The following is a 27973-nucleotide window of genomic DNA, read 5'->3' on the forward strand; positions in this document are numbered from 1 at the left end:
TAATCAACCTCCAAAACAATCAATATTCTCGTGCATTCCTGAAACTCACGCGCGTGCGAAATTTTCTCATTGAATGGCAGGCGTCTGGATCCCCCTTAAACGCCTTACAAATGACAAAGGGGTTGCCTTTCCGTTTGAGTTCATCACACGGCGTCAACCCCTGCCTATGTTGACATTTTCATCGAATTACATTATCGTCTTTCGATTGCGCTCACTAAGTTTCAAATCGAAGCCGCGTGCCTTTTTGTCGTTAATTCAAAATTAATGAATATATTTTAGTTTGTTATTTAGCTATTTTGTATGTTTTTCGTAATTCTTGACTTCCGCCGTGGCAGGCACTTTGTTGCCGGAAGGATTTTTTTTTTTTCAACCTTGGTATTGATAGGATTTTTTTAATGTCTTTGTCCGGTATGTTTTATTTTCATCATTTGTTCTTGCTGCTCAATGCTGTTCGGTTCCAGGGAAGCATGCAGGCAATAAACCTGGAAATGAGAAAAGCGCGAACTAGGCTCAACAACACGCACAGGAATGTTTTCATATAATGGCACACTTCTTATAGCCGGTCATTGTAGATCATGCTGTGGTACAAAAAAAAAGGTTGAAGCAAGAAGCACAAACAAAAGCCTTATATGGGAAAACATAATCGTGAAGATGAGAGGTAACAGGCTCAGAAACAAACTACGAGATATAAGGAAAAGCAATAACAAACAAAAGCAAACATCCCAAGGCACTTTTTAAATATCTAGTGCTTTATAAATACTTTTGCGTTCAGTTGTAACTAAAAGGCTGCCTGCAGTCTTTTAGTTACAGAGAGTTGTATACCTCTTGATGGCATGTAAAAACCATTATTTATGAAGATAGAAAATGTGACTAAAGACAGTAATTCTTAATACCAGGATCTGGGGAGATGTCTTTATGAAGAACAGTATATTCTTAGAGAAAGCCTATTACTTTTGACGTAATTATACTAAACGCTCTGATTGGCGTTCCGGAAGTTGGCTATATTACTTAGTAAAGCAACTTCTTGAAGACAAAGGAGAAAGCATATTGTGGCTTTATCGCTTTTAAAACCAAATACTAGGTTACTTTGTCTAAGAGGAAAAATATCTTGAAAAAGAGACAAAGCGGGGGAAAAAGCACGACATTCCGGGTTTGCCCACACCAGGTATGGGCAGCGCACGTCGGCAGAAGCCAGATTCGCGTGAACTGAAGCGTCTGCTCACGCGTGGCGTCACAACTGTGTAATACGTAACGTAAATTAATTTCCCCTTTCCTCCCCAAGCAAAGCTCCCTAAGCCGAACATAGAAAGGAAAAAAAAGGGTCGCAACACGCCGAGTAGAGAATGTGCCTAATCATATCCAAATTGTCTAACCTTTGAAAAACATTGGGAAGGTACTGGCAGAAGTAGAAAGTCATCAGCACCGGGTTGTCGCAGATCCACGCTTCGTCGACTTTGTTAGCGATGGCCACGGCGATGAGTTGGGCACAGCGTTCGGACGACATTATGCGGATGTCTGGACACTTTGAAATAAAACGAAAATTAGCAGTTTTTAGAGCGCAGCTCTTAGGCGCCCGGTTCCGGCTTGAACGGCGTCGGCGTCGCCGTCGGCGTCGCCGTAACCGCGCGGTGTATTATGGGTAAATTTCCCCGCTAAATTTAGTGGACAATTTTCCCCGCTAAATCTAGCGGAAAAATTTCTCCGCTAAATCTAGCGGAAAAAGTTACCCGCGCAACTTGTTAAAGGGGAGCTCCGGCATATATTTGAAAGTTATGAACTCAAGATGTTTTCTGAAAGCGCGAGAAATTGAGCCAAATGTATTTCCCCGAAGAATTTAAAATAGACTGGCATTAGAAAGAATAAACCATGGGACGAAAGACGACGCATAGCCTAAACCAAACACAATCCGCAAAACCACATAAGCTCACTATCACCCAGACTTGTGCCCATCTTCAGTACTACACTCAAGATACTGTATTTCAAATACTTGTTGTAGTATTTTGGTATCTTGCAAATACATTTTGTCTAGATATGATTTGCTACTCTACCTTAATTATATTTCTTACTATCTTGTACTCAGCATTTAAACTATATCTTTCAACCTTCGGAAATATTTGTACAGAACAACCTACAGAACGGATCTTTAGACTTCAGAGAAGAGCTAAACCGATTGGCAGACTTGGAGGCGGGCGACCAAACACAGGGCAGCAAACAAAGCACGAGTAAAACCTCAGTGTCCGAATGTTAACAAAAATACCAAATGGATAGCCCGAAGTACGCCCGCCTTTGTGTGCCCTCGTGTCCGTTTTTTTTTTTTCCAAGTTGTCTTTGAATTGTATGTTACGCTTAGAGCTAGTGAAGTGCTGGTGACGTCATTGGGATTTTACAGGTTTGTCTGCTAAAGCTAAACTGGTTCCGTCAGCGGAAGATTGTGACACCGACGCTTCGTACGGTCACAATGAACCGTTTTCGGAAATCGCCGGTTCAGGGGGTTCTGGTATGAAAATGCGCGAGCACGTTTTCAAGTGAGCACGAGCACCCCCCCCCCCCCCCCCCCCCTCGGGCAAGGAAGCTGGATCCTGCTAGTTTTATTGAGCTGCAGCGACCTAGATTTGACTTCTCCAAAGCCCCTCGTGTACCTATTGTGGCATAACAAATTTGGTCTCGTTCAAAAGCGTTTCTTTCATCTCCTTCCGAATGCGCACATTGTTTCATTCTCAGAATACTCCAACATAGTTTTCCGCCAGGTGGAGCCAGAGATACAAAGCGGTTTCGTGGACACACTCTTCTGCTACATGTGTTTCCCTCTTGACCTTCCTAATATATTTTCGGACCGTCTGAAAGTACTGGCGCTCCTCGCCCTTGGCTGGGAAGTCAAAATACTCGCTCTCTGTTGTTCATCCGCGACAGAGGCTGCTGTCTTCTAGCCGATGCGTGCGCGTTTGTCATTCACACGGGTACTCATCAAGTCTGGCTGCCTAATCAACTTCTAGTTCGGCTGTTAGGGACATGCAGTGTCTGACTATGTGTCAAGTCCGCCAAATCGCTTTGAGGTATATTACAAACGTATTGCGGAAAGCGTCATGAGCCGAGCCTACCGCCAAGCTATAGCACGCCAGTTGCCATGCCTACAATACCTTGGTCCCCTCTGTTCCTAATATCTTTCGGTACACATTATGTTGCATATACCGAATTATTTCAAGGTAAACTTGGATTGGCGCAGCTAAGTCGTTTCTTGGAAGTCAAAGATCACAACAGAATGTGATTTTCAGCGAAATCATCACAAGTAGAACACCCCCTTTCGACTTTTTAATGCGAAAGCATGAACTGGGGGGGGGGGGGGGGTCCCATGGAGCGAGCCGACGTCATCAGCTCTGAAGCCGCGCCAAACGTCACCTTAAATCCTTTCTCCAAGTAAACCCAGCTTCCAGCTGTGAAACCACGCGAAAAGCCTAGCCAAACGGCACCTAGTTTCCCCGATCCCGAAGGAGCGGAGTAAAGTTGATGGATTTCGGGTTCGATCCCATTGGCAGGCGCGCGTCGACGAGGCTCCCATTGGCCGCTGCGCGTAAGTTTCAACGACCGCCACCCTATGGCGCTGCATGTCCGTCAGCGCGCCGATAACACGAAACGTCCAAGCTTCGAGCGGCGAGAAGAGGGCGCGCTCTGCCATCGACGCAAATACGCTGCAGACGAAATAAGGGAGCGGAAGAATAACGTGTATGCTTTCGCATTCACAACTCATAAAAAGTTCTTAGGCGCCTTTTTTTATTTTTATATTACTAGCTTGCAAATATACTTGCCGAGTATCTTCGAATGTAATTCAATTACTTTTTCAAAGTATTTGTACTCCTCTGAAGATTATTCGCAGTAGAAGTAATTTATATACTACTCTAAATACATTTTCAAATGGGTATTTAGTATGTTATCTCAAATACGTTTGTTGAGTATTTTGCACAACACTGCTATCACCACGACGCACAACGGCTTGTATGAGCAAGAGCCTGCTCCCATTGACATTATCATGGCGAATACTACAGGTCGCTTTGGAGCGTGCCAGGATCGACCTTTCTGGAGCACGCCTATTTCACTGGTTGATGGGGATCGAGACGGGCATGTTCGTTTCGTCCTTTTGAATCAGCTCCCACTCTATGCCTCGATCCGGATTCGAGAAAGCTCTCTGCGTCGATTTCGGTAGATTCGACCGGAAGCCTGACCGTCAGCCCTCGGCGCGCACACATGACTTCCTTTCTCGTAGGGCATGTCACTTCGGAAGAATTAATAAAGGCTGTTCGCAAAGTGCCGCCCGCTTTACTGCCGCTGCCGCTTGATAAAAGTTCGTCCTCAAGTTGCTCGAGCAGCTCCTCCAGCAGTAGCGGCTTGAGTAGCAGCGATGACGAGGATTGCATGTATGTCCCGCATGAATTCGACCGCCTTTTCGGACCTCCGCAGAATAGGCTGTAACTCGAGACGGAGTTTGACACCGTTCATGAGTATTCTGAGGAAGAAGCAAGTGGGCTACGCTGATGCACATCGCTTATCGACACGCATCTTTCACATCATGATTCACATCACTCGTGCGTTGAACAGGTGTTGTTAGCTCCGCGATTGCGAAACATGTGCTTTGAGATCCGGGACCGCGTGAAGGGGATTCCCGGAAACGTGAATGACGGGAAGACGTCCGCCGATCCCGGAGGAGTGGTCATGTTCCACAGAATATAGGAAGGCGCAGCGACTCCTTTCGGATCGCGTGCTGCATCTCAGATCTGGTCTACTGATCCTGCATGGCGCGCTCCAAAACGACCAGTGGAATTTGCCATAATGCCTTAGTTGTAGAAACCTCGTAAAAGGGGGCACCCCCTCACTCACATTAGTCCGCCTCCTGTAGCCTCCTGTAAGGTCCTTATATAGACTCCTGTCGTTTGAGGTGCCATCTAAATTTTTGTTTCAGAACTGTTCCAGAGTACGGTGAAACGCCATCAAGACGCTGTACTTCGAAACATTCATATTCCATAGAATACACTGCAGTTACCATAACAGCCGTCCCCCAGATATGGTGAAGCATTGAACGATGGGAAGCGAGCAGGGGGGAATGGGGTTCTGTTTGTGCAAGCAGCGTCTATGGGCAGCTCCGTAACTGAGCTAATCTATTTCAAAGATTAAAAAAGCGAACTGAAACAAGGACGAAACAAGGAACTTACAACTGAATTTATTGAGAGAAAAAAACATTCGCTCAGACAGAATGTCCTTCACCATACCGATAACACCATACCAATAACATGCCATAAACCGATAACGTATATTCACACTGTAAAACAAGAGGAGCGCGACTTAGACTTCAAAGGGCCTAAATGCCCTGACACATAGCCTCTTCTTCGCTGACAAAGCCTGGCATATCGCCACGAGACGCGGCCGCCGAAAGTGAAAAGGTAGAGCGGAAAACAACGGATGAGAGGAGGGGCATGTAACGGGCGCCATGCTGCGGCGAGAGAACGAAACACACTTGTCCCGAGCGATGAAATGTCCGCTCGTGCTCCTCGCGTTCCTCGGGCTACCGCTTCTTTTCTCGTCTGGTTTGAAAACCACGTTTCGGGTCCTCGCCGCTGCACAAGCTGTGCGCAGCTGACTACTGGCTCCCCGAGAAATGCTCTGTGCTACCAGACCCTCGCGCTCCAAATCTGCGACCGGGCACTCTATGGCTCCGTCGTCGAACTGCCAGGCTTTGTGAGTATAGAGGAGGCTACTGCTAAAGTCAAATTTGGGGGTTTTACGTGCCAAATTAACGACGGGCATCTGGCACGTCACAGCGGAGGACTGAGGATTAATTGGACCACCTGGGGATCTTTTGACGTGCAACCGAAAGCTCGGTTACACGGCGCCTTCTCCGCAATAATCCTCCGTCAGATTGCTGGCACCTCGGCCGGGATTCGAACCCGCCACGTGGGGATCCGTAGGCCAGCGCTCTCGCCTCGGAGCCACCGAGGCGGCCGAGGCTACGGCTGACACTACCATTAGTCCTCTGAAGGACTAAATGGGACGGGAGCAACTTTCGCGCCCCTCCCGTTAGTCCTTCAAAGTTGAACCTCTAGGACTAACCTTTGTACTCTTGCATCTAGGCCACTGAGACTAAATGTTATATATATATATATTATCGCTGGGGTAGATCTTTTCTATGCTCATTCAGTCACATTTTAACAGCGCTTATTTCACATTTGCACATGGATTACAGCGCACTTGAATACGGTGTAGTGTAAGGACCGGCGCGGCTCGGCAGTGCGAGCTTGTGAGGCTGCGCGTGTAGACAGCTATCCCGGCGCTGCAGTCGACAGGGCACAACGATATTGGATTAGCTCAGTTACGGAACTGCTCATAGACGCTGCATTGAGAAATTTAGCCACTGCAGTACAACCGCTAACCTGGGGTTTTTAACGTGCATCAAGCAGTAGTGATCACAGGAACGCGTGCCGGTACGAATGTCATCCAGATCGAGCTACTGCGTTTATTTTTTCAAAGCCTTATATACCCACAACATAACCACCGACCACCGACGTAACGAAGCCAACCTTTGTTTTACAATCCTACCCGCGCTGATTTTTACCTGAACCGTAAACGGTGATCTCAATCCCAAACTGAAGAGTTGGGACCTTGACAAAACAATCCCACCGACCCCCTTCCTTTCCAGCCGGAGTTTCAAAGGGCTGTGTTTTATCTAAACGAGAACTGATATGTCCTCCAACTGAACCCTTGCCCGCAAAATGACACATTGCACGTTCAACTACAACTGTAAAAAAAAAAAAAAAGAAAAGACCATTTTAAGAAATTTTTTGGAACTACTTTCGAGCTGCATCGAAGCATGGCTGATACAGTTACCCATGGATTTGATGCGAACTGTCTTTCTTATGAGCCTCTCAGTGATGTTACGTTCTCTGTGCACAAGGTCAGTTTCCGACCGAGGTGCCGTACAATCGTTGCACTCACTAATGTGTTTAGCAATCTCTGAAGTAGGCGAGTTTACTTTCACATTTCTTTTGTGCTCTACCAATCTATCATTTACACACCTTGCCGTTTGACCCACATATTTGAAGCCGCATTCCAGTGTTATTTCATAGACCACCACTTCCTCGCAATCAACCGACTTATCAAGGTCCCAAGTTTTAAGTTTGAGATTGAGGTCACTGTTTACGTTCAAGTGAAGATCAGTGTGGATAGGACTGTATAACAAAAAGGTTGGCTTTGTGACGTCAGTGGTCGGTGATTTGGTTGTGAATATACAAGGCTTTGAGTAAATAAACGCAGTAGTTGAGTTTGAGACGTTCTTTTCCACTGACCTTTTTTCTTTTACCAAGTTTCTCAGCTTTTACCACAGCCTCGGGTATTGTAAATCATGATAGATGACTCAATTTTACTACGCTTGAACCTGAGTGCTTGGAGTGAAGGGGAGGGAGTTGATAGCGATTAAATGCAGTTTTAAACAGCCGAGAATGCAAAGAATATAATTTGCTGAAGTTAACGATTATCCTACGTTTCTTTACATCATTAAACACGTGTTGTTAGCACCGACAGGAACTGCTGTTCTGTACATCACTACCGTAATATCCCAAGTCGTCGCCCACCCCCTGAAATTCATAAAAAAATGGGGTGTGCCATGTCTCGGTTGGTAAACACAAAACATTAAGAAAAATATGAAAAAAACGCCCATTTTTGTACGTATCTAGCACGACTGCACAGGAGGAGATGCATTGTGGAGATCTGGCTGCCCTCACCCGCTCTGACCCTTCAGGCTCCAAATCCCAGCAGAAGCTTAACGCACCATGCCTCCGAGATGCGTCATGCCTTGGGGGAGCGGCAATGGCCTCGCGTACAAGATCCGGGTACGGCGCTCCTTTAGGCCAACTGACGTCACGCGACTGGCTTCCCAGAACAAAGGAGCCAAGATTTGAAAAGGGGATGCGGGACAAAGAGAGGTCTCTTTCGGACGGCAGCTCTCGAACGGCGGGACAACAAGTAACGCGTAGCGGTGACAGGAGACGAGGACGCTGGCGCGCGATTCGGCGGGAGACGGACGATGGCGCGAGGAAAGTGCGGGCAAGACGTTGAGTGGCGGACTCGACGAACGGACCGGACGGCGACCCTGTACGACGACATCCCCATTACGCGATGTGGACGACCACCGCGTTGGGACATATGGAGCAGCTGCAGTTGCAGCGGACTCTTCCCGGGTCTCGTTGATGACCGTTCCCCGATCCCGAAACTTCCCAGGCAATAAGTGAGTAAATAAATCCTTTTGCTGAGAGCGAAGTATTGCTGTGTCATATATATCCGGGAACAGGGTCTGAAAGAATCGGAGTTAGAAGCCCGCATAAACTGGCACTCCACGTTGGGCGCCAGATTGTGGGTCGCTACCTAATCGACGCCCGATCGGGACATGCCTCGCTCGCTCCCCAAAAAGTCACTCACACAGTGTGCGTTTTTTTAGAACAGTTTACTTGAACTCGCGCGTCGGTGGTGAGCGTCCTGTCCTTGTCGTCCTCGTCGTCGTCGTCGCACCCACAGTCCGGTCCGCAGGTTAAGAATCGACCCCCCTTGTCCCGCTTCCCCTTTTATATCCCCGCCCCCCACTGATCACGTGCCTGTCACGACCCGTCCACGTGCACACCCACGCCCTTGCCACGGTACCCGCGCGATCCCCGAGCGGGGATGACGCGCCATATGATGGCGCTCCCCCGTCCACTGACCGGGCGAAGGGGCAACGGAAATGCGGCCGGACGGATTTCCACAACATTAAACTCAAAACTTGAAATAGTTTCATTGTTTTATACAAGAATCGCTCAAGAAAAAAGGGTTTACTATCGCGAAGTTTGTTGCTTGAATGCACGCGATGAAAACTGCATACAGCGCGAACGTTTGTTCCGTAAAGGCAGGTTTTTCAAAATCGCCGTGTTCTCTTTGTTAGAAAAAAAAAATGGTCAACAAGAAAATTGAAAAATTACCCGGGCGCACGCGCGGATGAGCGAGCGAACGGGCGAAAGAAGAGGGTGATGCTGGGCAAGCATCGTGCACCTTGTCATTCACGAGGAGCAGGCTCTTGTGCAACTTTCTCGTTCGGTGCATACGTGCGTGCGTCCGCGCGCGGCGTGCTATTAACGCGGGTCGAGGCAGCTTTGCTGCGTAGTTCGGACGCCCGTACGAAAATGTTAGATATGCCCTGATATATTTTATATACGGCCATATATGATAATATAAGCGGTCAAATATGACCATATTCCGCCATATATGAGAGCAAATACGGCCATATTCCGCCATATAGGTGTTCAAATACTGCCAGATGTGGACATATAAGTGCGTAAATACGGCCATATATTGCCATATACGCGTGCAAATATAGCCCCTGATAATGATATATGGGCCCGTTTCCGTCGTGCAAGCAGTAAGTCATATGTAGTCGCCAAGACACTAGTTGATTGATCTATATTAAATGAGTCTCATGTAATTCGTTAACTATTCTTAACATCCTTGAAGTGAAGTTATTCCAGGTATCTGGACCAATTAATCAATCGCGCTTTTTGAAGATTGAAAGACAAATGAAATTTGGTTGTATGTTTGACGTGTGACAATATGACGAAGTGCATAAGATCGGAAAGCAAGTTAATCAAATAATAAATTTTAGATCGCAGCTCTTAAGAGCCCGTTTCCGTGTTAAGCGATGTCGGCGTCGCCATCGGTGTAACCGCCCCGCTAAATTTAGCGAGAAATTGAATTGGTATGTATGTCATGTGACGTCGATTTTCCCGCTAAATCTAGCAGCGAAACTAATTGTGTTCATGTTTGCCAGCTAAATTGAGCGGGGAAACACGACCGCTAGCTTACTGAAGATGCAAGACGCTTCGTCGTCCTGAATCCTTCTCCCTTTGAACGGCTGCGAAGCCGTTGCGCCCGGAGTACGTACCCTACGCAGCATCTTTCAAAAACCGTTCGCGCAGCACCGCAACCTCCCGTTTGCAACGTGACTACGCGATCTCTCTCCCTCTCTTTCTCTCGCCGTCTGGCGGGCCAGTCTGTCGCAGTTGCACTTTGCTTGTGCGCTCGTGCCGAAGTTTCGCCCGTCCAAACCAAAGCGCACGGTTCTGACTCAGAAAGCACGCCCGGAAACAGCAAAAACGCCACAAAATTGTCACATCCGCAGCCGCACGACCTACAGGCGCAAAAAGAAGCGTTGGTTTGGATCGCGCTTTAGCCCTGCGTGCTGCTGCGGTTTTTTGCTTCTGCACACGATTTCTTAAAGAAGCTCAAGAATTTTTTGTGATGCGTTTAGTGTTCAATTCCACAAATGACAGCTTGTGCTAAATCGTGTTGAATCTTCACAAACACCTTCCTTCTCGTTTCTGTGTTCTGCCATGGCCGTGTCCCCACCCCCCCCTTCCCCCCCTTCCCCCCCCCCCCCCCCCCAAACGAATCTCGGATTGTAACTTTCAAGTCCCGTATCGTCAACGTAAGTGCGCTGCAAGTCTGCAACCTACTTCGCGACAATTGATCGTCTTCCTTAAGGTACTCTTCCAGATTACCTCTAGAATTAGGCCGTGTCTATCTCCTGGCAGCCGGGAGAATCATTTCTCCGAAATTCTAAAATCATTTCACCGCTGCAGGCAGAATACTGATTTTTTTTTTTTTTTATTCTCTCTGGTTTCATGATAACACGTTCCACGGCCACCTTCTCGTGGATACACGTTTCGTCGACATTAACGTTTCATCGACATCCGTTAAGCGAATGTCGATAATCCTGCTTTCCCTTGGAATTAAGTTGAGCGAAATCAGGACTGGCGTAAAGCGCAGCTCACGTAAAAATTAATAAAAGTTAGTACATGCTCAATATCCAATTGGTATTTTTATCATACAGATGAGAAGTCACTTTTGGTAATTATTTGTAGAAAACAACAATATCTACCGACACGCTGTTTACAAACAAACCCGCGTTTGCCCACACCAGGTGTGAGAACTGGGCGTGCGCAGAAACCGAATTCGCGTCAAGCGAAGCGTCTGCACATGCGCAGTGCCGACAGCAGCGCCACCACACCTGCGTGGCGTCAGGGCCGCGTGCTGGTCTGCACCGTTTCTTGTTTTTTTTATTCGTGCAGATTTGTTTTAAAAGTAGCCGTGAAGTCTACACTTATGCGGTTTGTGTGAGTGAGTTATACGCCCAGGGGGACATTATGTGGTTTGCTAATCTTTGCGATAAGCCGGCTAATTAATTATAATTCACTAATTAGCTTTTAATTAGTGAAACTATAGACCCATGGTTTCAATTAGAAACTAGCTGAGCGTCGTCTAAAACCCCTAAATCAGTAATGTTCAGAAAGACTGAGCGCATGTGAAGCGCAGTAGTGCGCTGAAGTTACCACTTGTGGAGCAGATACAAGGCTGGGGCTAGATAAGAGACGGATAAATTGCACGGGCTCCTTACCGAAACTGCTAGCCTTGTCCCTAAAATCGCTTCTCACGCGCTGCTACGCTTCTCACGCGCTGAAAGTCTTTTTGAAAATAACTGATTTAGGGATTTCGGACGACGCTCAGCAAGTTTCTTATTGGAGCCATATGTCTATTTTCACTAATTAAAAATTTAAGTAGTGAATTTTAAATAATTAGCCTACTTATCGCAAAGATTAACCACCCACATAATGTCCCCGTATAACTCACTCGCACAAACCGCATAAGTGGTGCTTTCATGGCTTTTTTAAAAACAAATCTGCAGGAATAGAAAAAGAAACACCCCGTATATCAAGGTGGCCTTATTTGATTGGGGCATATCTGCCGTGATATGGGTGGCAGATATACCCCTATTTGGCAGAGCCAGATATGTATATATAAAAAATTGGGCAGATCTGGCTAGATAAGGCTCATTAAACTGATGTGCTTGATATGGCGAGATATGCCCAATTTTATATATAGCCATATTTTTTTATATATATATAGTCCAGATCTGCCACTTTCGTAAGTGCGGCACCACGAACAGAGACCTTGGAATGGGGACGCTTTACAAATGTCTATATGAGGCATTCGAGGAAATATCTATCCATTGATTTTGTCTCAAACATCGTACAACCTTACAAACCACGTTCGCGACGTTCAGGGAGAATGGGTATTCGCGGAGACCTTATTTGGGGGAAGGGGGGGGGGGGGGGGGGAGACGGAGACGGACTTTGAGCTTACACTCCGTGGTTATATTCCCGGCTATGGGGACTTCGCTGACCTCGCGATTCCTGAATGAGTTACTGCTTGTGTTAGCTTTCCAAATTTCTTTTAGAGCGCAGCTTTTAGGGGCCCGTTCCCGGCTTGAGCGGCGTCGCCGTCGCCGTCGGCGTAACCAAGGTCATCCCAAGGTCACTTGACCCCCAAGGTCACTTGACCCCAAGGTCACGTGACCCCTCCCCAAGGGTCATCGGGGGTCACGTGACTCCCGAAGGTCACGTGACCCCTTCCCCAGGGTCACGTGACCCCCAAGGTCACGTGACACCCCAAGTCACGTAACCCCCCGGGGTCACGTGACCCCCGATGACGTCTTCAGTGACGTCACTGATAACGTCACCGGCATCCGCATCGTCATCATCACTGATGACGTCACCGGCATCCGCATCGTCATCGTCATCATCGCTGATGACGTCATCAGTGACGTCACTGATGACGTCACCGGCATCCGCATCGTCATCATCGCTGATGACGTCATCAGTGACGCCACTGATGACGTCACCGGCATCCGCATCGTCATCATCGCTGATGACGTCACTGATGACGTCACCGGCATCCGCATCGTTATCGTCATCATCACTGATGACGTCACCGGCATCCGCATCGTCACCGGCATCGTCATTGTCATCATCACTGATGACGTCATCAGTGACGTCACTGATGACGTCACCGGCATCCGCATCGTCATCGTCATAATCACTGATGACGTCACCGGCATCCGCATCGTCATCGTCATCATCGCTGATGACGTCACCGGCATCCGCATCGTCATCGTCATCATCACTGATGACGTCACCGGCATCTGCATCGTCATCATCACTGATGACGTTATCAGTGACGTCACTGATGACGTCACCGGCATCCGCATCGTCATCGTCATCTCACTGATGACGTCACCGGCATCGTCATCATCGCTGATGAAGTCATCAGTGACGTCACTGATGACGTTACCGGCATCCGCATCGTCATCATCGCTGATGACGTCATCAGTGACGTCACTGATGACGTCACCGGCATCCGCATCGTCATCATCACTGATGACGTCACCGGCATCCGCATCGTCATTGTCATCATCACTGATGACGTCATCGGTATCCGCATCGTCATCGTTACTGATGACGTCATCGTCACGTGACCCCCACCCAAGGTCACTTGACCCCCCCCAGTACCCTTCCCTCCTCCTCCCCAAGAGCTGCGCTCTAATTCGGCGTTTCAGGTAGTTGTAAACGGCTTTCACTTTTTTTCCAAACGAATCTTTTTTTTTTTCTTTTTTGCAGAACAAATTTTCGTTTTGTCATCTTTATCGTTTTTTCTTTCGCACGCACTCCGTCTTTTAGGTCGCGGACATCGGGGGGAAATGAATAAACAAAGTGAAGTGTCTTACCTTCCTTTGTTTTACTTTGTCACGGACGTCTTGTAACCGTACTGCCGGGGTCACACTGCTCATACATGATACAAAAGACAGTCTGCAAACACGAGTCACAGCAATATCCATGGTTCGAATGTGCGTGCGCCAAGTGTCTCCTTGAACTCATTGCTATGCGGCATTCTAAGCTCGGACCTCGCGGTGACTCGCGTTTGAATCTGTATGCAGACTGTGCTTTGTATGATGTATAAGCAGTGTGACACCGGCTTAAAGTCTGCGGCCGCGTCATTTGGGTGGGTTGAATGTTCGCGGATCGCGGGGTCCTCGTTGGGGGTGTTTGTAGGGGTGGGCGATCACTCGGTGTTTTTTTTTTTTTGGAAATCGATATTTGCCCAAAAAGTAGGGTGGGCAATGACTCGGGGATGGGCGATAACACAGGATATTACGTAGTTTGAGTGCTTAATATCGACATTGTTTGAACACGAGTCTTACCTGACCGCTGGCGGTGCACTCGTCTGTGTCCGTGCTCGTTCGCAGTTCGACTGAACGGGTTCGTAAATTCAAGTGCACAGGCCTTCTTAGTCACCGACAGTATGAGAACGCCAACGGATCTCCTAGTCCTGCCGCGAGAGCGAGCTTCCTAGCTTCGATAACGCTCCGGCATCTTTTGAGCCACCAGTGTGCACGCCCAGCCGAAGCACGACACACGCAACGAGCTTGTGTGTTGGAGGCATCCGTAAGACCCGCCCTGCTGTTGTCACCGTATCAGCGACTACACGAAGAGAAACAGAGAGGCGAGGAGATGAGGCCGCAGGGACATCAGAGCACCGAGTTCTAATTGGAATGATAAGTGGGTAGACATAAAGCTACAGCTGGGGGGCTATGTTGCGCTTTTTGCACTCCCAGGAGACTAGGGAGAGGGAAGTGACCTCAACGACACAGCAAACGCAGATTGGGTGTTGATTTCGTTTTCTTCTGTCAACATCCAATCTGCATTTGCTGTGTCGTTGACGTCACTTCCCTCTTCCAAGTCTCCTGGGAGTGCAAAGAGCGCAACATAGCACCCCTGGCTTCGTCTCTATACTCCCGGTCTCCCTTTAGTCAGAGTGAGCAGGAGCGTCGTCTGCTCTTCGCTCAGTTTCTCGCGTTTGAACGCCCTCGTTCGCCGTTCGAACAGCGTGTAGAGACAAAGGCAGCTTGCTTTTGCATCTACTCACGATCCTTCTATGCTTCGTTTCAACTCAAATCCAGACGCAGCCGACGCTACGATGTAATGGGACCAATCAGAGAGAGGTAAAAGCGCAAATCACTAGGCCTTTTTTGTTTATAATTAGTTCAGCGACAATAGAACAGGTATAGATACGTAACGAACACCATGATACCCGTGTCCCACTAGAGCGACATACAGAAACAAAAGACAAAGACAAGCCTCAAACCAGAGTCTTTCGCGATTTGAGACGCTTTGTAGAGTAACGGAGGCTATGCTCAAACACGAGCATCATGCACGCGAGGGTATCTTTGGCAGGCTTGCAATCGCTCGTGCTTACTTCGCGAGCACCGAACGACTAAATGCCTGCCAAAGGTACCATCGCGAGCATGCTGCAAGGGTTTGAGGCTTGTCGCTGTCTTTTGTTTCTGTCTGTCTCTCTAGTGGGACGCGGGCATTAGGGTGAGCTTTTGACGTTGTACAATTGGTCCCATCTTCTGTTCGTCAGTTTCTTTCTGTATGGGGTGGTGGTTGGTTCGAATCCCGAATGGCTTTTTCCCAATCTGACGGACCCTTATGACGGAGAAAGCCGTCTGAACTAATTCCGTCGCGTAATAAAGAAGCCAAGTTGCTTTGCATTTTTTTTCTTGGTGCTTCGCTTCGGTGTGGTGTATGCCTTTTGTTGTTTTGGTATCTAAGTCCTAAACAAACAAAAGAAAAATACTTTAAATGTTTTCAATTAAGGTCATATCATAGATTGTGTTTCCGCAATTTGGTGCGTAACTATTACTGTATAGTCAAGCTTCTGCTAGCCCCAAGCGCTAGTAAAGCTTCACGCTACAAGACGGGGCTACCCACAACTTGCTAAACCAAACACACGTCATGTGTAGCGAATCGTGGTGAAACTCTGCTCGGTGCTCTAGCTTAGTCCCGAGTGCAACTTTTCACCGTGCATTAGGAAGGTAGCAATCTGAGCTGAGGCTGACTTTCGCAACCGGGACCTTCACCACTCACCTTTTTCAGTTTTTCCACGTCCCCTTGGATGGGTGTTAAGACTGGCCCCGGGAAGACGACAGTTACGTCCACAGCTCCAGTCATCCTTCCCTGCAACCGCAGGCTGCTGAAGTAGCCCTGAGGGCGGAGAGGCAAGACAACGACACTTCCATGAGAGAACACAAAGAAGACAAGAGGGACCTAATACAGTATTCACAAGCGCAACAAAAAGACCAGTCCTGTGGCCTCCGCAATCTTCAAATCACACCGCCCACGCTCGCATGTATTATGTGCAGCTGACGAACTCCTGCTAGATAGCAAAGCCGTAGAGTTAGACGGATGGTTGGATGGATGGACACGACAACTTGGCGAACTGTGATGGCTAGGGCCCGGCGACCCAATAATAGCTTCGGAGCGATGCACGTGACCCGACGTCACGGGAACATTTGTGTCACTACGCCTAGTGAGGGGCGCGAGGCCCGGAGGAGCCGGCTGTCGTCTGCTAGCAAAGAGTTCTCTGCTCCGAAACCAACAAACTTCGGATGAACGTCCACCGCAGCAACATATCCGTCCGGTGGAAAAGCCAGCACTTCCGGAACAGTTTATGAGAAAACCACATATCTCAATTTAACCGCGATACAGTGAAGGGTGCTAACGCAAGGGCACAGTGCAATGTTTTGAGCGGAAACGGCCGATTACACGGCTGCGATCGCCGACGGCCACGGCGCTACAAGCGAAAAAACAAAAAAAATCAAGCGTATACGAATCTGGCGTCACTTTTTTGGCTTAAGCATAATTGAAAAGATGTGTGATTATTTATTCTTTCACATTTACTCGAGTTCAATTCCTAGAACTACTTTTTGTCGCCGAGGGCTCTGTTGCTGTGTCAGTAACCAGGCCCCGGTGGCTTCGACCACAGAGTGTTATCACGTGCCTTGTTCGGGCGCCCTTATTGGGTCGCGGGGGTCGCAGCCTTCACAGCTCGCCGTGTTATCGTGAAAATGAGTATCGTGAGGAACTTCGCAGCGTCACCTAAAAGAGGCGAACGTGGGACTCTGATTGGACACGAGGGCTGCGCCATCGTTCGGCTGGGACTCTGGTCCAATCAGTGAGGAGGACACCAATCCTAGTCGAACGCTGGGGTTCCGGCCGTCGTAACTCGGTCACATGACCCAGCTAGCTACGATGGTGACTGAGCACGCCACATTCCAAGGTTGGTTGATTTTCTTCCGCACAAACTGTCACACATCTGTAGATGTAAAACAAGTCAATTTTTTAAAAGAAAAACATTTTTTGCCTGACTGCAATTTAGTGTCAGAAAGTCGCGGGTCTCATGCAACTCTTTTGTAGGATTCTGAAAGTAAGAGAGGTACGCTTATGCGAAATAATGCCCGAACATATATATTATATACTTCGTTTTCTGAAAATGAAAGGCAGCGACGATGGATTGATGTGAGGTCATCACCTGCAGCGCGCTCTTCGTCGCGGCGTACACCGAGCAGGAACGTCCACCTGGAAAAAATCCAAGGTAATTTTATTTAAAATTATAAAATGTTGACCGCAATATACATCATACCTCATACTTGCTGGACAGTTTTCTGCTTACTGAAGCAAGCTTTGTGTGCAGAAAGGGCACTTGAAACAACAGAGCTCCTCTCAGGTAGCACGCGAATAAATAGCTAAATACTTCAGATTTCCTGAGTAACTTTTTTATTTTAATTTTCACAGTTTATTGCGTTGGCCACCTGACAACCAGGAGTGTGTTGCTTGGACAACCTACAACCTAGGGCCGGCCCTGACAGCGCTGTTGGCTGTGCTGCACTTTGCGTGGCCAGTTAAATCAACTTTTAGGTGCAATTACAGGGTGAGGCCGTGAGGAACAGCACATTTGGCACGCCATGTACGTTTCGATTTCTACGTAAAACTGTACATACGAACGTCGTTTCGTAAAACGTTCTATGTCCATCTTTAAGAACTGAAGTCGAAGGTGCTAAAATATTTAAAATGGTGCATAAAATAGCGGCTGTGCATTTTCTACGTCTTAAACCGGGTGTTCGTCGTCGGCACACTGGTTTTGCGAGCTTGCTCCCAGTTAGCCATCGTTCTTATATTTCGCTAAAATTATTACTTATCACGATTGTCCTGCTCGTCGCGGGCCGCTACAAGGCGATCTCAGTGTTTTCGCTTTCAGCAAGTCACCCCGGAGTGAGCGCGCAAACCAGTGAGCAGACGACGAATAGGCTCACATAGGACATAGAAAACACATGGCCATTGTGTTTGGTTTGTTTCCAATATGTCCCTACCTCTGAGTTGGGCTGTGAAAAAATTAGACATAAAACTTGCGAAATGACGTTGGCGTGCCCAGTTTCTATTATGTACGTTTGGAATTCGAATTTTTCAAGACGTGCCAAATGGGCTCATCCTTACAGCCTCACCCTGAAGGTCGAAACAGATCTCCAGTTAAAACCAAAGTTACCGGATTGTTTTTAAAACCATTGCTTGCGCAAAAACACCGCCGTTGGCGTCGGCGTCGGTGACGCGAGACGGAAAAACTTTGATTGGTCTATACCAGGGGTGCACAACATACGGCCCGCGGGCCGCATGCGGCCCGCGAGCGCTTTTTTAGTGGCCCGCGGCCCGGCTCAGTACAGAAATTCTCTTACTCTGCCAATCTATCCATTGAGCGTCCGCTCCGCTTGGCAAGCAGCAGTGAAACCCTCTGACCTACTTCTCTGTCTTCGACGAAGTAACTACGATTTCTCAATTCAAATTTTCTCTCTTCACTAATCTCGCTGAGAACAATAAAACAGCATGTGCAGCTGTCCCTGTCCATGGTGTGGATCTGTCTCAACATGTCTGTACACGGAACGCGAAAACTTGTAGCTCTTTCTCAACAGAGACAATTCTAACTCTTTCACCGCGGACGCTATCAACCCTCTCCGTTTTTGTTGGGATTGTTAGGGGTCCCATCGTCGGATTGGAGGACTGCGATCCGACAATGAAATTGGAGCTTATCGATCTCCAGTGTCCACTGGCGCTGAAGACTATTCATCCCGAATTCCAGCTGCACGAGTTTTACAAAAAAACCTGGACAAAAACAAGTACGGAAACCCGATGGACCACGCCTAGAAATGGTCGCCACATTTTGGGAGCACGTATGTTTGCGAGCAAACCCTTTCACTGATGACTCTCAACAAGAACCGCCCTAGATCTTCCATGACGGACATGGCTTTGCGAGATGTGTTGACGACGGCAACGAGTGAGATGACGCATGATATCGGAAGCCTGACCGCAGCCAAAAAGTGCAACACGTTGCACTAGGTGCGGCCCACACAGTTTTCAATAAACCAATTTTGGCCCGCCTAAATTTCTAGTTGTGCACCCTTGGTCTATACGGTCTCGACGTCACAGCCACACGATGTCGCGCGGGACTTTCAAACAGCGCTCACGTGAAACGTGACGTCACGCACGGAATGAACGTGAATAAAAAATTTTAAGCGGAGGTGGGATTCGAACTCAAAGACCCTTCGGTTCGACCCGGACGCAGACACGCTTTCACGGCTTGGGGACGAGCGGAGGTTTAGATTTAGTTATCCCGTTCCACTCTTAGGGGCGAAGCTTAAGCGATCTCCTGTAATTTTTTCGATATCCAAAAACGGTGGCTGCGATCATGACACGCTGAGGATTGAGGGTTGTAAACATGTTTTCTTCAATGTTTAATTACCTTGCATAGCAGACATGCTGGAGTTGACGACAACATGCAGTCGTCGCTGTTGTTGCATCGAATGCTTCAAGGTCAGTCGCGTCAGAGAAACGGGGCCGAACGCATTCACGTCAAACAGCGCTCTGTCATCCTCGTAAGTGAATTCTTCGAACTCTTCGAAGGTCACTCGCCCCGCATTGTTCACCAGCACGTCCACCTGATGAAGTAATTCGGGCATCGGGTGTTGTTTCGTCCAGTTCCTGTTTTATATGAAATAACCTTGTGACAACTAAAATAAGTAAACTGGGAATCGTTCTTAACGCAACTCAGCGAAAATGCGAAATGCACGTTTCTTCCGCAAGGACACATCTCTCATTTGATAGTACAGAAACCTTCCCATTGAGACAATTCTAACTCTGTTCAGAACACGTACTGGAGAGCAGAATATATACATGGCGTTTGTAGACTTTTCTGAGCACGCTAACATTTTCCTAAAAAAAATGCATTACAAAATAATTTTTTGTTAGTACAATTGACCCTTTCCGGAATTCAGTGCCATCTGGTGACTCAAATGGCAGTTTAACTTTTGCCGTACTAATGGTGGCAATGAACTTGTGGTCTGCAGAATTTTATGGGGCGCCATCGCTCTCGCAAGTCAATGGTAAATGAGAATGTGCGCATCACCGTACACTTTTTATTCAATCTATTTCTGTGTTGATGGCGGAAAAAATGCAACCACTCAGAACGAGGCACCATGCCCACATAGACGCCTTAACAGAAGTTATATATATCAAGGGGCTTTGAAGCCGAGTGTGTACCACTAACAAATTGACGGGCCCTGGTTAGAAATGAATGCTTATGCAGCTCTTGTATTCAATTCCTGTTTCACGTCACACTAACGTCTAGAATGTATCCGCCTCGAATCATCTGCTAAGCAGCATCTTCAACTTCTTCCTTCATCACTAAACAGAAAGCAGCCATTAGTAGAGCCCATATGTCATTTTTCATTGGATTGGATTGGAGTCGGCGGCTCTTCCCTTTGTATCGGGTGATCAACAGTAACGGATACTGAATCTAGCCTCGTGAGCCGCGACTTCCGCTTCCGCTTGGTGTTCCGCTGGTCGGTTGTACTCCCTCCGCCGATATGTCTCTCTCTTCAGGTGATCATAGTGACCAAAGCGGCCAGACAAAACTCCGGAAAGGGTCTATACCGCGCAGCTTAAATACCTAGCACAACATCGGTATTGGGCGAGGAAGATGGTTCTCTTAACGTTTCTTTTCCCATAGAGCGAAGTCAGAGAAGGCAAGATAAAAGGGCAGATAAAAAAATGAAAGCCGTTTACAACTCCCCGTAACGCCGAATTAGAGAGCAGCTCTTGAGGAGGAGGCGAAGGCGCGGGGGGGGGGGGGGTCACGTGACCAGGGTGGTCACGTGACCTCGGGGGGAGGTCACCTGCCCTGGGGGCCATGTGACCTTGGGGGGGGGGGGGGGGGGGGCGTCACGTGACGTTACGGCGATGGCGACGCCGCTCAAGCCGGAAACGGCCGCCTGAGAGCTGAGCTCTAGAAGAAGAAACAGGCTCCAGGCTTGCTTTGGGCGCGACCTGCACATGTACATAGTGATGTGCAAAGGATGTCTGCAAGAAGACCCTTCGCCGCGCATACCACGCGGTTGGCTAAATTTTCTGGACAATATGTGTGCGATCTGCTAACAGAACCACAGGCGTCAGATCTGTGTGCTAAATTCTCGCTTACCCTTTCGTAGTGGTCCACCACTGCCTTCAGCTGGCGTTCGTGGCAGCTGAAATCGCTTAGATCGAAGGGTACCAGAATTACCTGCGTGTCCTTTGCCATAGCTGTAAAATAGAGTCCCAAATATTATGCTGCCATTCGTACCGGCAGTGATCTGACTGCTGCCCCATTAATGCCAAACTAAGCGAAATTGCTCACCCTGTTACATTTCACCAACATGCATGTAATTTGCGTCTACGCTTCGCCATAAGCTCATTTGATTTTATCAAAAACAGAATCGAATAGTTTTGTCGTTGATACACTGCCAGATTGTTACGGTAAGCTTGCATTAATTTTCAAAACTTGTGTGTATTGCCCTGAATGACGCGTGATTTGATATGATCTTCTTATCAAACACGATACAATACTCAGAAGTTTCGGGATATTTCTCGTACTTTGCGGTCTGTTCGGAAGGTTTAATTAGCTCCGTTGAGTCCGCTTCTCAACACGCACTGTTGCACTACGGAGAGGCCGCGGAGTAAAATTTGCGATTTGGTGAATGTGATTTCGCCTCAGCGCAGTCTTGTATTGAGGGGTAAAACGCTTTTGCAGGGTGTAATGGTACACGATCGTCATATGTTCCCACCATCATAATTTCCGCTACTGGTATACAATACGTAGGAGCTCGCACTAACCATGTACTGCACAACAAGATAGTTAATAATGGCGGTAAGTAGATTCGCCCTAAATGGCTTCAGCTGCAGTTCTATCGAAAAAGTGGGCGACTCCTGCTACCGTTGAATCGATTACGCACTTCCACGTGCAATCACAAACCTCAGGAGTGTGTTTGTTTGATCCTTTGCGAATTGAATGCCGGTATTAACGAAACCGGATTACGGGTCCCGCAAACCGCAGTCGTTGCGACTTCCGCTGCCAGTTTAGGAGGAATGTTTGCAGTTGGAGCATTCGGACACATGTAGAGTTGGCTTTACGCATCGCGAGGCAACTTTGTGGACAGAGGGAAAGCCGCCTGGCTGTCGCACATCCCCGAAAAATGAAATATATTCTACCCCGAATGCGGGTAGCTGAAGCCACAAAAAAGTCACTGGTGATGTCAGACGACTCTCAAGAACTTAGCGGCGTCCGGGACCCGCAGATATCCGCATACCGGTTTGGTTTGAACCACGCTTGACTCACGTCGCACCTATGCACTTGTCCTTGACTGCGCGCAGCCTTTCCGTGTTGGTTCCAGAAAGAGCTAGCTTGGCCCCCGCCCTGGCCAGCTCATAGGACAGGGATTCGCCGATACCGCTGGATGCTCCCGTAATCCACACCACGCTGCCCTTAAGGACGCCTGCGAAGTAAAAGGTACCCAGCATCCAAGGGCCAGGACCATTGGGAGAGACCACGAGAAAGTGGCAAAATATGTACTAGAGGCACATGCAACCACAAAATGAAGGAAGAACTGCGTCATCGAGCTATCAAAGTTACGTGGTGACTGCCTAAGAATCAGCGCTCGTCCTTTGTGTATTTTAGCTGCCTGTGTCTTATATCTTTATTGTGAGTGGGTGAGCCCACTTTAAAAGACTCCAGGATCATTGTCGTCGAAACCGTCTACATTGCAATCGAGAAATTAATATGCACAACACGCTTCAAAAAAAAAAAAATATAAAGAACGTTTTGGCGCGCGCGTATATTTAAGTAAGGACATCAACCACTACTATGCTCTCTGCGAAACTGCATTCAATCCCTGGGATATTGAAGTCGCCAGCTGCTATCAATCTAACAGGTGGGGGATATGTTACACTGTTCAACTATGGACAGTGCCAAAGTAGCGCAGTGGGGCGCCTGGATGCCATTATTAGCGATTTTCATCACGTGTTTTACAGAGGACGAGCCTCTTGCCGAAAACAAACGGAGCGTGCGAGCTCTAATCGCAGTTGGCTTTGGCGTGGCGAAAGGGCGCCACCTTCTCTTTCTTAAATTCAAAATCATTTATTTCCAATGTCGACATGAAAGTGGGGGGAGGCCGAGGAAGAAAAGCTGGTCAAGCAGTCTGACGTGGTCCTCTATTCCTGCCCCCCCCCCCCCCCCCCCCCCTTAACAAGGTAGTGGCAGCGACAAAGGGAAAACCAAGGTGTTGTGTGCTCATACACACTGAAATAGACTACTGTAAACGACTAAATTTTCGCGAAGACCTATTGCTCGCGAATTTCGCGAATCGCCTACAATTCGCGAAATATACCCGCGAACAATTCGGGCAATATGTGAACGCTACGGAAGCTACACTCGATTCGCGAAAATCATAACCCGCGAATAATTTCAAAATTTCAGCTTTGGCCCGATTCGCGAAAATTTGAGCCCGCGAAAATTAAGTCGTTTACAGTATATATAAAGTAGGGCATGAGCTAAAAATATCAACAGCAAAACAAATCACAAAAAGCAATATTAATTGATGTGAAACTTGGCAATGATAATAAATAAATAACGCGATATTTTTACATCAAAATTTTATGACAGAACAAACAACTGGCACGTTATGAGCATTTTAGTTGTTAAAAGGTAATGTATATTAACTACAAAAAGTTACATTTAAGGTAATTGTAAAGTAATATAGACTCAGCAAGAGTGTTTTCAAGTAACTATATCAAAAAGAGAACCTGTTAAGATGCAACAACCAGGAAAACATATATTTAGGGTACACGGCAAAGTGTAGTTCATAATTTGCATTCAACAACAGCAAACAAAAAAACAACACCAGCGTCATCATAAGTCCGGCAATTTTTTTAATGTCAAAGTATATGGCTGTATAAAGTTTTTACTTACAAGGTGATTTAACAGTTTTTGGTAAAGTGTGCATCATCATTTGATCTCCGTATGAAGTTTTGCTAGTGGGCACCTGCCAGTGTATCCATCTTCGGATTTCGTATCCAGAGTCACGTTTTGTCAAAGTTGACAATTCGAAAATTGTCTCCATATGTATGTATGTTTCCTTTTTGTAGGTGGAGATAAGTCTACAGCTGTACAAGTTATGAACTGTCAATACAACGAGCCGGCTAAACAATTCCTCCGTGTGCTAGTCGCATGGGGCATTAATACCCGCTTTTCCATTTTACTTCGAAAAGATTTATTACAAAACATTCGTAAAAATATGCACTAATACGTTTTGGGCATGTGAGGCATACGGCCAGGGTGACATTATATGTGTGGCTAATCTTTGCGGTAAGTCGGATAATTAACTAAACTTCATTAATCAACTTTTTGATTATAATAATATTCTTATGTCTTCAATAAGAAACATGCTGAGCATAATCGAAAACCACTATATCAGTCCATTTTAGAACGACTTGAAGCTCGTGGGAAACTATGGGCACACCAAAGCTACCTCTCGTGCTGCAGGCGCAAAGCTATAGCAGTGGCGGAACGCGCAATGTTAATCTAATCATCCGCGGTTTGCCACTGCTAGCTAAGTTGATTAGCATGTGAAAGGGACGTAAAAAAGCGACAGTGAAATGGGAGAAGGAAAATAACAAAAAGAGATAATCTTCCGCGTAGCAGAAGATATTTTTTCGCACCGGCCTTTAGGATCGTGCGAAGATTTTGCAGAGGTGACCGAGAAGATGGTGCATTGAGCAACCTCCGTGCAAAACCTTAGCTGGATACTTTAGGAAACCGATTTATGCGGTCCTTTAAAGGGCCAGCGAATGTTTCACGATCGGCGGCTACATTCTAGGATGCCGTTTTGGCACCGATATGCGGCAGTGAGGGAAAGAAACTACGCAGCTAGACTCACCTGGGGATCGACCAAACTTGGAAAGAAACACCAAGGGCAGGTCAGCGTCGGCGTACTTGAGCCAGACAAGGAACGTCCCCACCGCCAGCGTAATTAACAGCAGCCAGGCGGCCAACGGATGCTCGAACAAAACGCAAATCATGTTTTGTTTTCTTCACGCGATTTTCGGGGAGACCCGAACATAAACCACCGCAGAGTTATGTCTGCGACACACCCAGCGTCCCTGCTCTGGCAATCTTCCTCGACTCTCAGCCGTCACTCGGCGCCTACTCGAACTAGCGCTTTAGTCTTTTCACCACGATGGACCGCGGAGGACACTGCGGAGGGTGCTCGAAGCCAATTTAGTTCCTTGTGAGTGGCACGTGACCTTCGGAGAAAGGCACCGCGACAGCTACGCGATAATTTCGCAGCTGTTGATTGGCTGGGATGGCTCGTAGCGTCCACTGCGGACCATCCTGGGGTGAAGCGAAGTATAGATAACAGACAGCGTGTCCGACGCCCGCTTTCTTCGCACAGATACATTCGAGGCAAGCGACATTCGCCCCCGCGTTATCGGGTTCGATAAGATGTTCCCGGGATCACAACTTTCGTTCGTTCCCAGTACGCGTCTTTCGTGTGTTGACCAGCGCGAGGAACTCGGCGTGGATCGATGTCCGTCACTGGCAGTCAACGTTACCAAAACACTCAGTTGGGAAACACCCTTGAAACCGTAGTGCTCGCGTCCACCGACACCAAACTAAATACGATCACAACGTGACCACTTTGTGACTAGTCAAAACATGAAAGTTAATTTATATTGCTACCGCGAAATGGCAATGCAAGATGGCGCCACCGGTCCTTGCGCGACTCGACCTGAACCGATACAAGCAGACGTGCAGTTCCCGGAGTGGCCGCTGCGGGAGAAATGGCGGCGTTGCGATCGCCATTAGTTCGGTCTTCGAGTATGGATCAAAGTCACTTTTTCAAAGCAGGCTCTATGGCAGTTTTCCAACTGAGTTGTTGTAGTAACGTTGCTGGCAGTGAGGCTCTTGGTGGCTAAACCGATGACCCGCAGTAAAAAGGCCGTGATCCTGCTTCTTGTTTTTGTGCGTGATTGGTTTAGTTGGTGAAAGGGAAAGCACAAAGACGACGAGCATCGTGACGATGCACTTTTGGCGCCGCTTGATTGGCTCCGTCGAATCGCGTAGCGTTGGCTGCGGTCGGACAGAGTGAGCCGAAAGATCGTAGAGCACGCCGATTGGACCTCGGCGACAAAAAGCGCGCAGCGTCATCGTCGCGAGAATCTATAATCGGCGCGCTCTCTAAACTTTGGCCTTATGTGTTTCACGAGTGTGTAGTGCCCGCGCGAGAAGGATGCTTTTTGCGAAGGTTCATTATTAGTGTCTCCAAAAAAGCCGAATCTCTTGTTTTTGTGTCGTTTGAAATTTTAAAATAAAATGCAGAAGGCTTTGGCTTCTTCCACTACATTTTGAGACTATATTTAAAGGAGCTGTGCAACGATATTCAATTGGAATGTTTTTCTCTCTACACGAGCTTACTGGCACAGCTCGGACTCAAGGATACTCACACGCAACGCCATTGGCCAAGAAACTCCTTTGTTGCGGTGTAATTTCAAGGACAAAAGCGATCATTTTCATTCAATCTCTCCTTTGCAAAATTTGATGACGTAACTCGGGGATCGCAGTACACCCAAGTGACGATATTTGAATGCGGTTCATAGATTGGACCCGAGCATTGCGTGAGCACTCGACTTGGGCTCGTGACAATTGCTAGCTCGAGAAGCATTCGGGTTGTGACCCGTGTCCAATCGCTGCAACGACGACAACAGCCGAGCCATAACAATGTCTGGAACTCAGCGCGTGTCCTGCGCTTTGCCAACCCCAGCGCGTGGCTATGATCAACACTGGCGGCATATAATCGGCTCCAGATCACGTGGCCACTTGTTCTGGCTGCGAGTTGAGGGGGTGAACGCTGCTCGTTTTTCTTAAATTTTTTTCTGGGACTTCTATTGCGTGGGTTGAAAAACGGACGCGTGTTTCGTAGGTCATTAACGTTAGGGATCCGTTTTAAGCGGTATTTGCGCAAAGTACAAAAATTGTTGCATAGCTCCTTTAAATTAGAATCATTCAGGAATAAAAGTGACTCAAACAAATGTCATTTGCCCGGAAGTCTCTAGAATTTCACGTGGTAGAAGGCAGTCGTACACAATAAATCTGTTTTTTCTTCCCCAATGCCCTAGACGACATAACATGCTATACGAAACACGGAAACACTTATTAGCGCCGTTCGCTGGAACTGAGCGGCGGGAATGTTTTAATGTTTTTTTATTTATCCATCCAAAATCGGCCAGGTGTTTTTTTTTTTGTTTTTTTTTTTTAAACATCAACACACGAAGCGTATATTTTGTAGATAGCTGCATCATCTTGCGTGCTGAAGGCTCGCTCGCATGTGTCCGTGTCTCACACCTCGCGCTAGTGAACGGATCACGGCTCGTGGCTGATGACCAGTAAAACCGTCCTTGCTCTTATCTACCGAGTCGCCGTTCTCTTCTCTAATGCGTCATGGTGTCAGAAGTGGGATGCCGTCAACGATGAGTCAACCTCAAGAGCTCGTCAACAGGCACCGCAACGCCAAATAGGGAACACCACGTCGGTATAGGAAAATTTGCCCTCGGTCTTTGAGTTCGAGTATGAGTCTTTGGGTTCGGTCTTTTGTCATACAACCGCCAGAAGCCTTCCGCTTGTGGGAAGCCGAGGAGGACGACGGCGCGCGAGGGGGCAGGAGCGGTGGCCGGCGGCCCGGTGCGCGAGACAGAGTGCACGAGAGATTCCGCCAGGCACTGGGGCAAGACACGGACGAGGACTGCAACGGCAAGGCACAGCGACCAGCCGAAACAGTAAAGTGATTTGAATTCATTCTTGCTCGTGTGACTTTTTGGGA

The 27973-nt window shown here is 47.8% G+C and overlaps 1 protein-coding gene across 1 annotated transcript; it reads right to left on the reverse strand.

The window, feature by feature from the left end:
* Positions 1–387: 387 nt before the first annotated feature.
* LOC8052961 (dehydrogenase/reductase SDR family member 7-like) lies at positions 388–25617 on the reverse strand. The gene is made up of 8 exons (XM_029967208.2): positions 25034–25617; positions 22445–22594; positions 21265–21365; positions 19531–19726; positions 17272–17318; positions 15828–15944; positions 1374–1522; positions 388–482 (listed from the first exon to the last, which is right to left on the reverse strand). The coding sequence occupies exons 1-8, from the start codon at positions 25173–25175 to the stop codon at positions 425–427; spliced, it is 960 nt and encodes a 319-aa protein (XP_029823068.2). The 5' UTR covers positions 25176–25617; the 3' UTR covers positions 388–424.
* Between the last annotated feature and the right edge of the window lie 2356 nt (positions 25618–27973).

Source organism: Ixodes scapularis, unplaced genomic scaffold, assembly GCF_016920785.2.
Source record: "Ixodes scapularis isolate PalLabHiFi unplaced genomic scaffold, ASM1692078v2 PGA_scaffold1__304_contigs__length_218370807, whole genome shotgun sequence".
NCBI lineage: Eukaryota > Metazoa > Arthropoda > Arachnida > Ixodida > Ixodidae > Ixodes > Ixodes scapularis.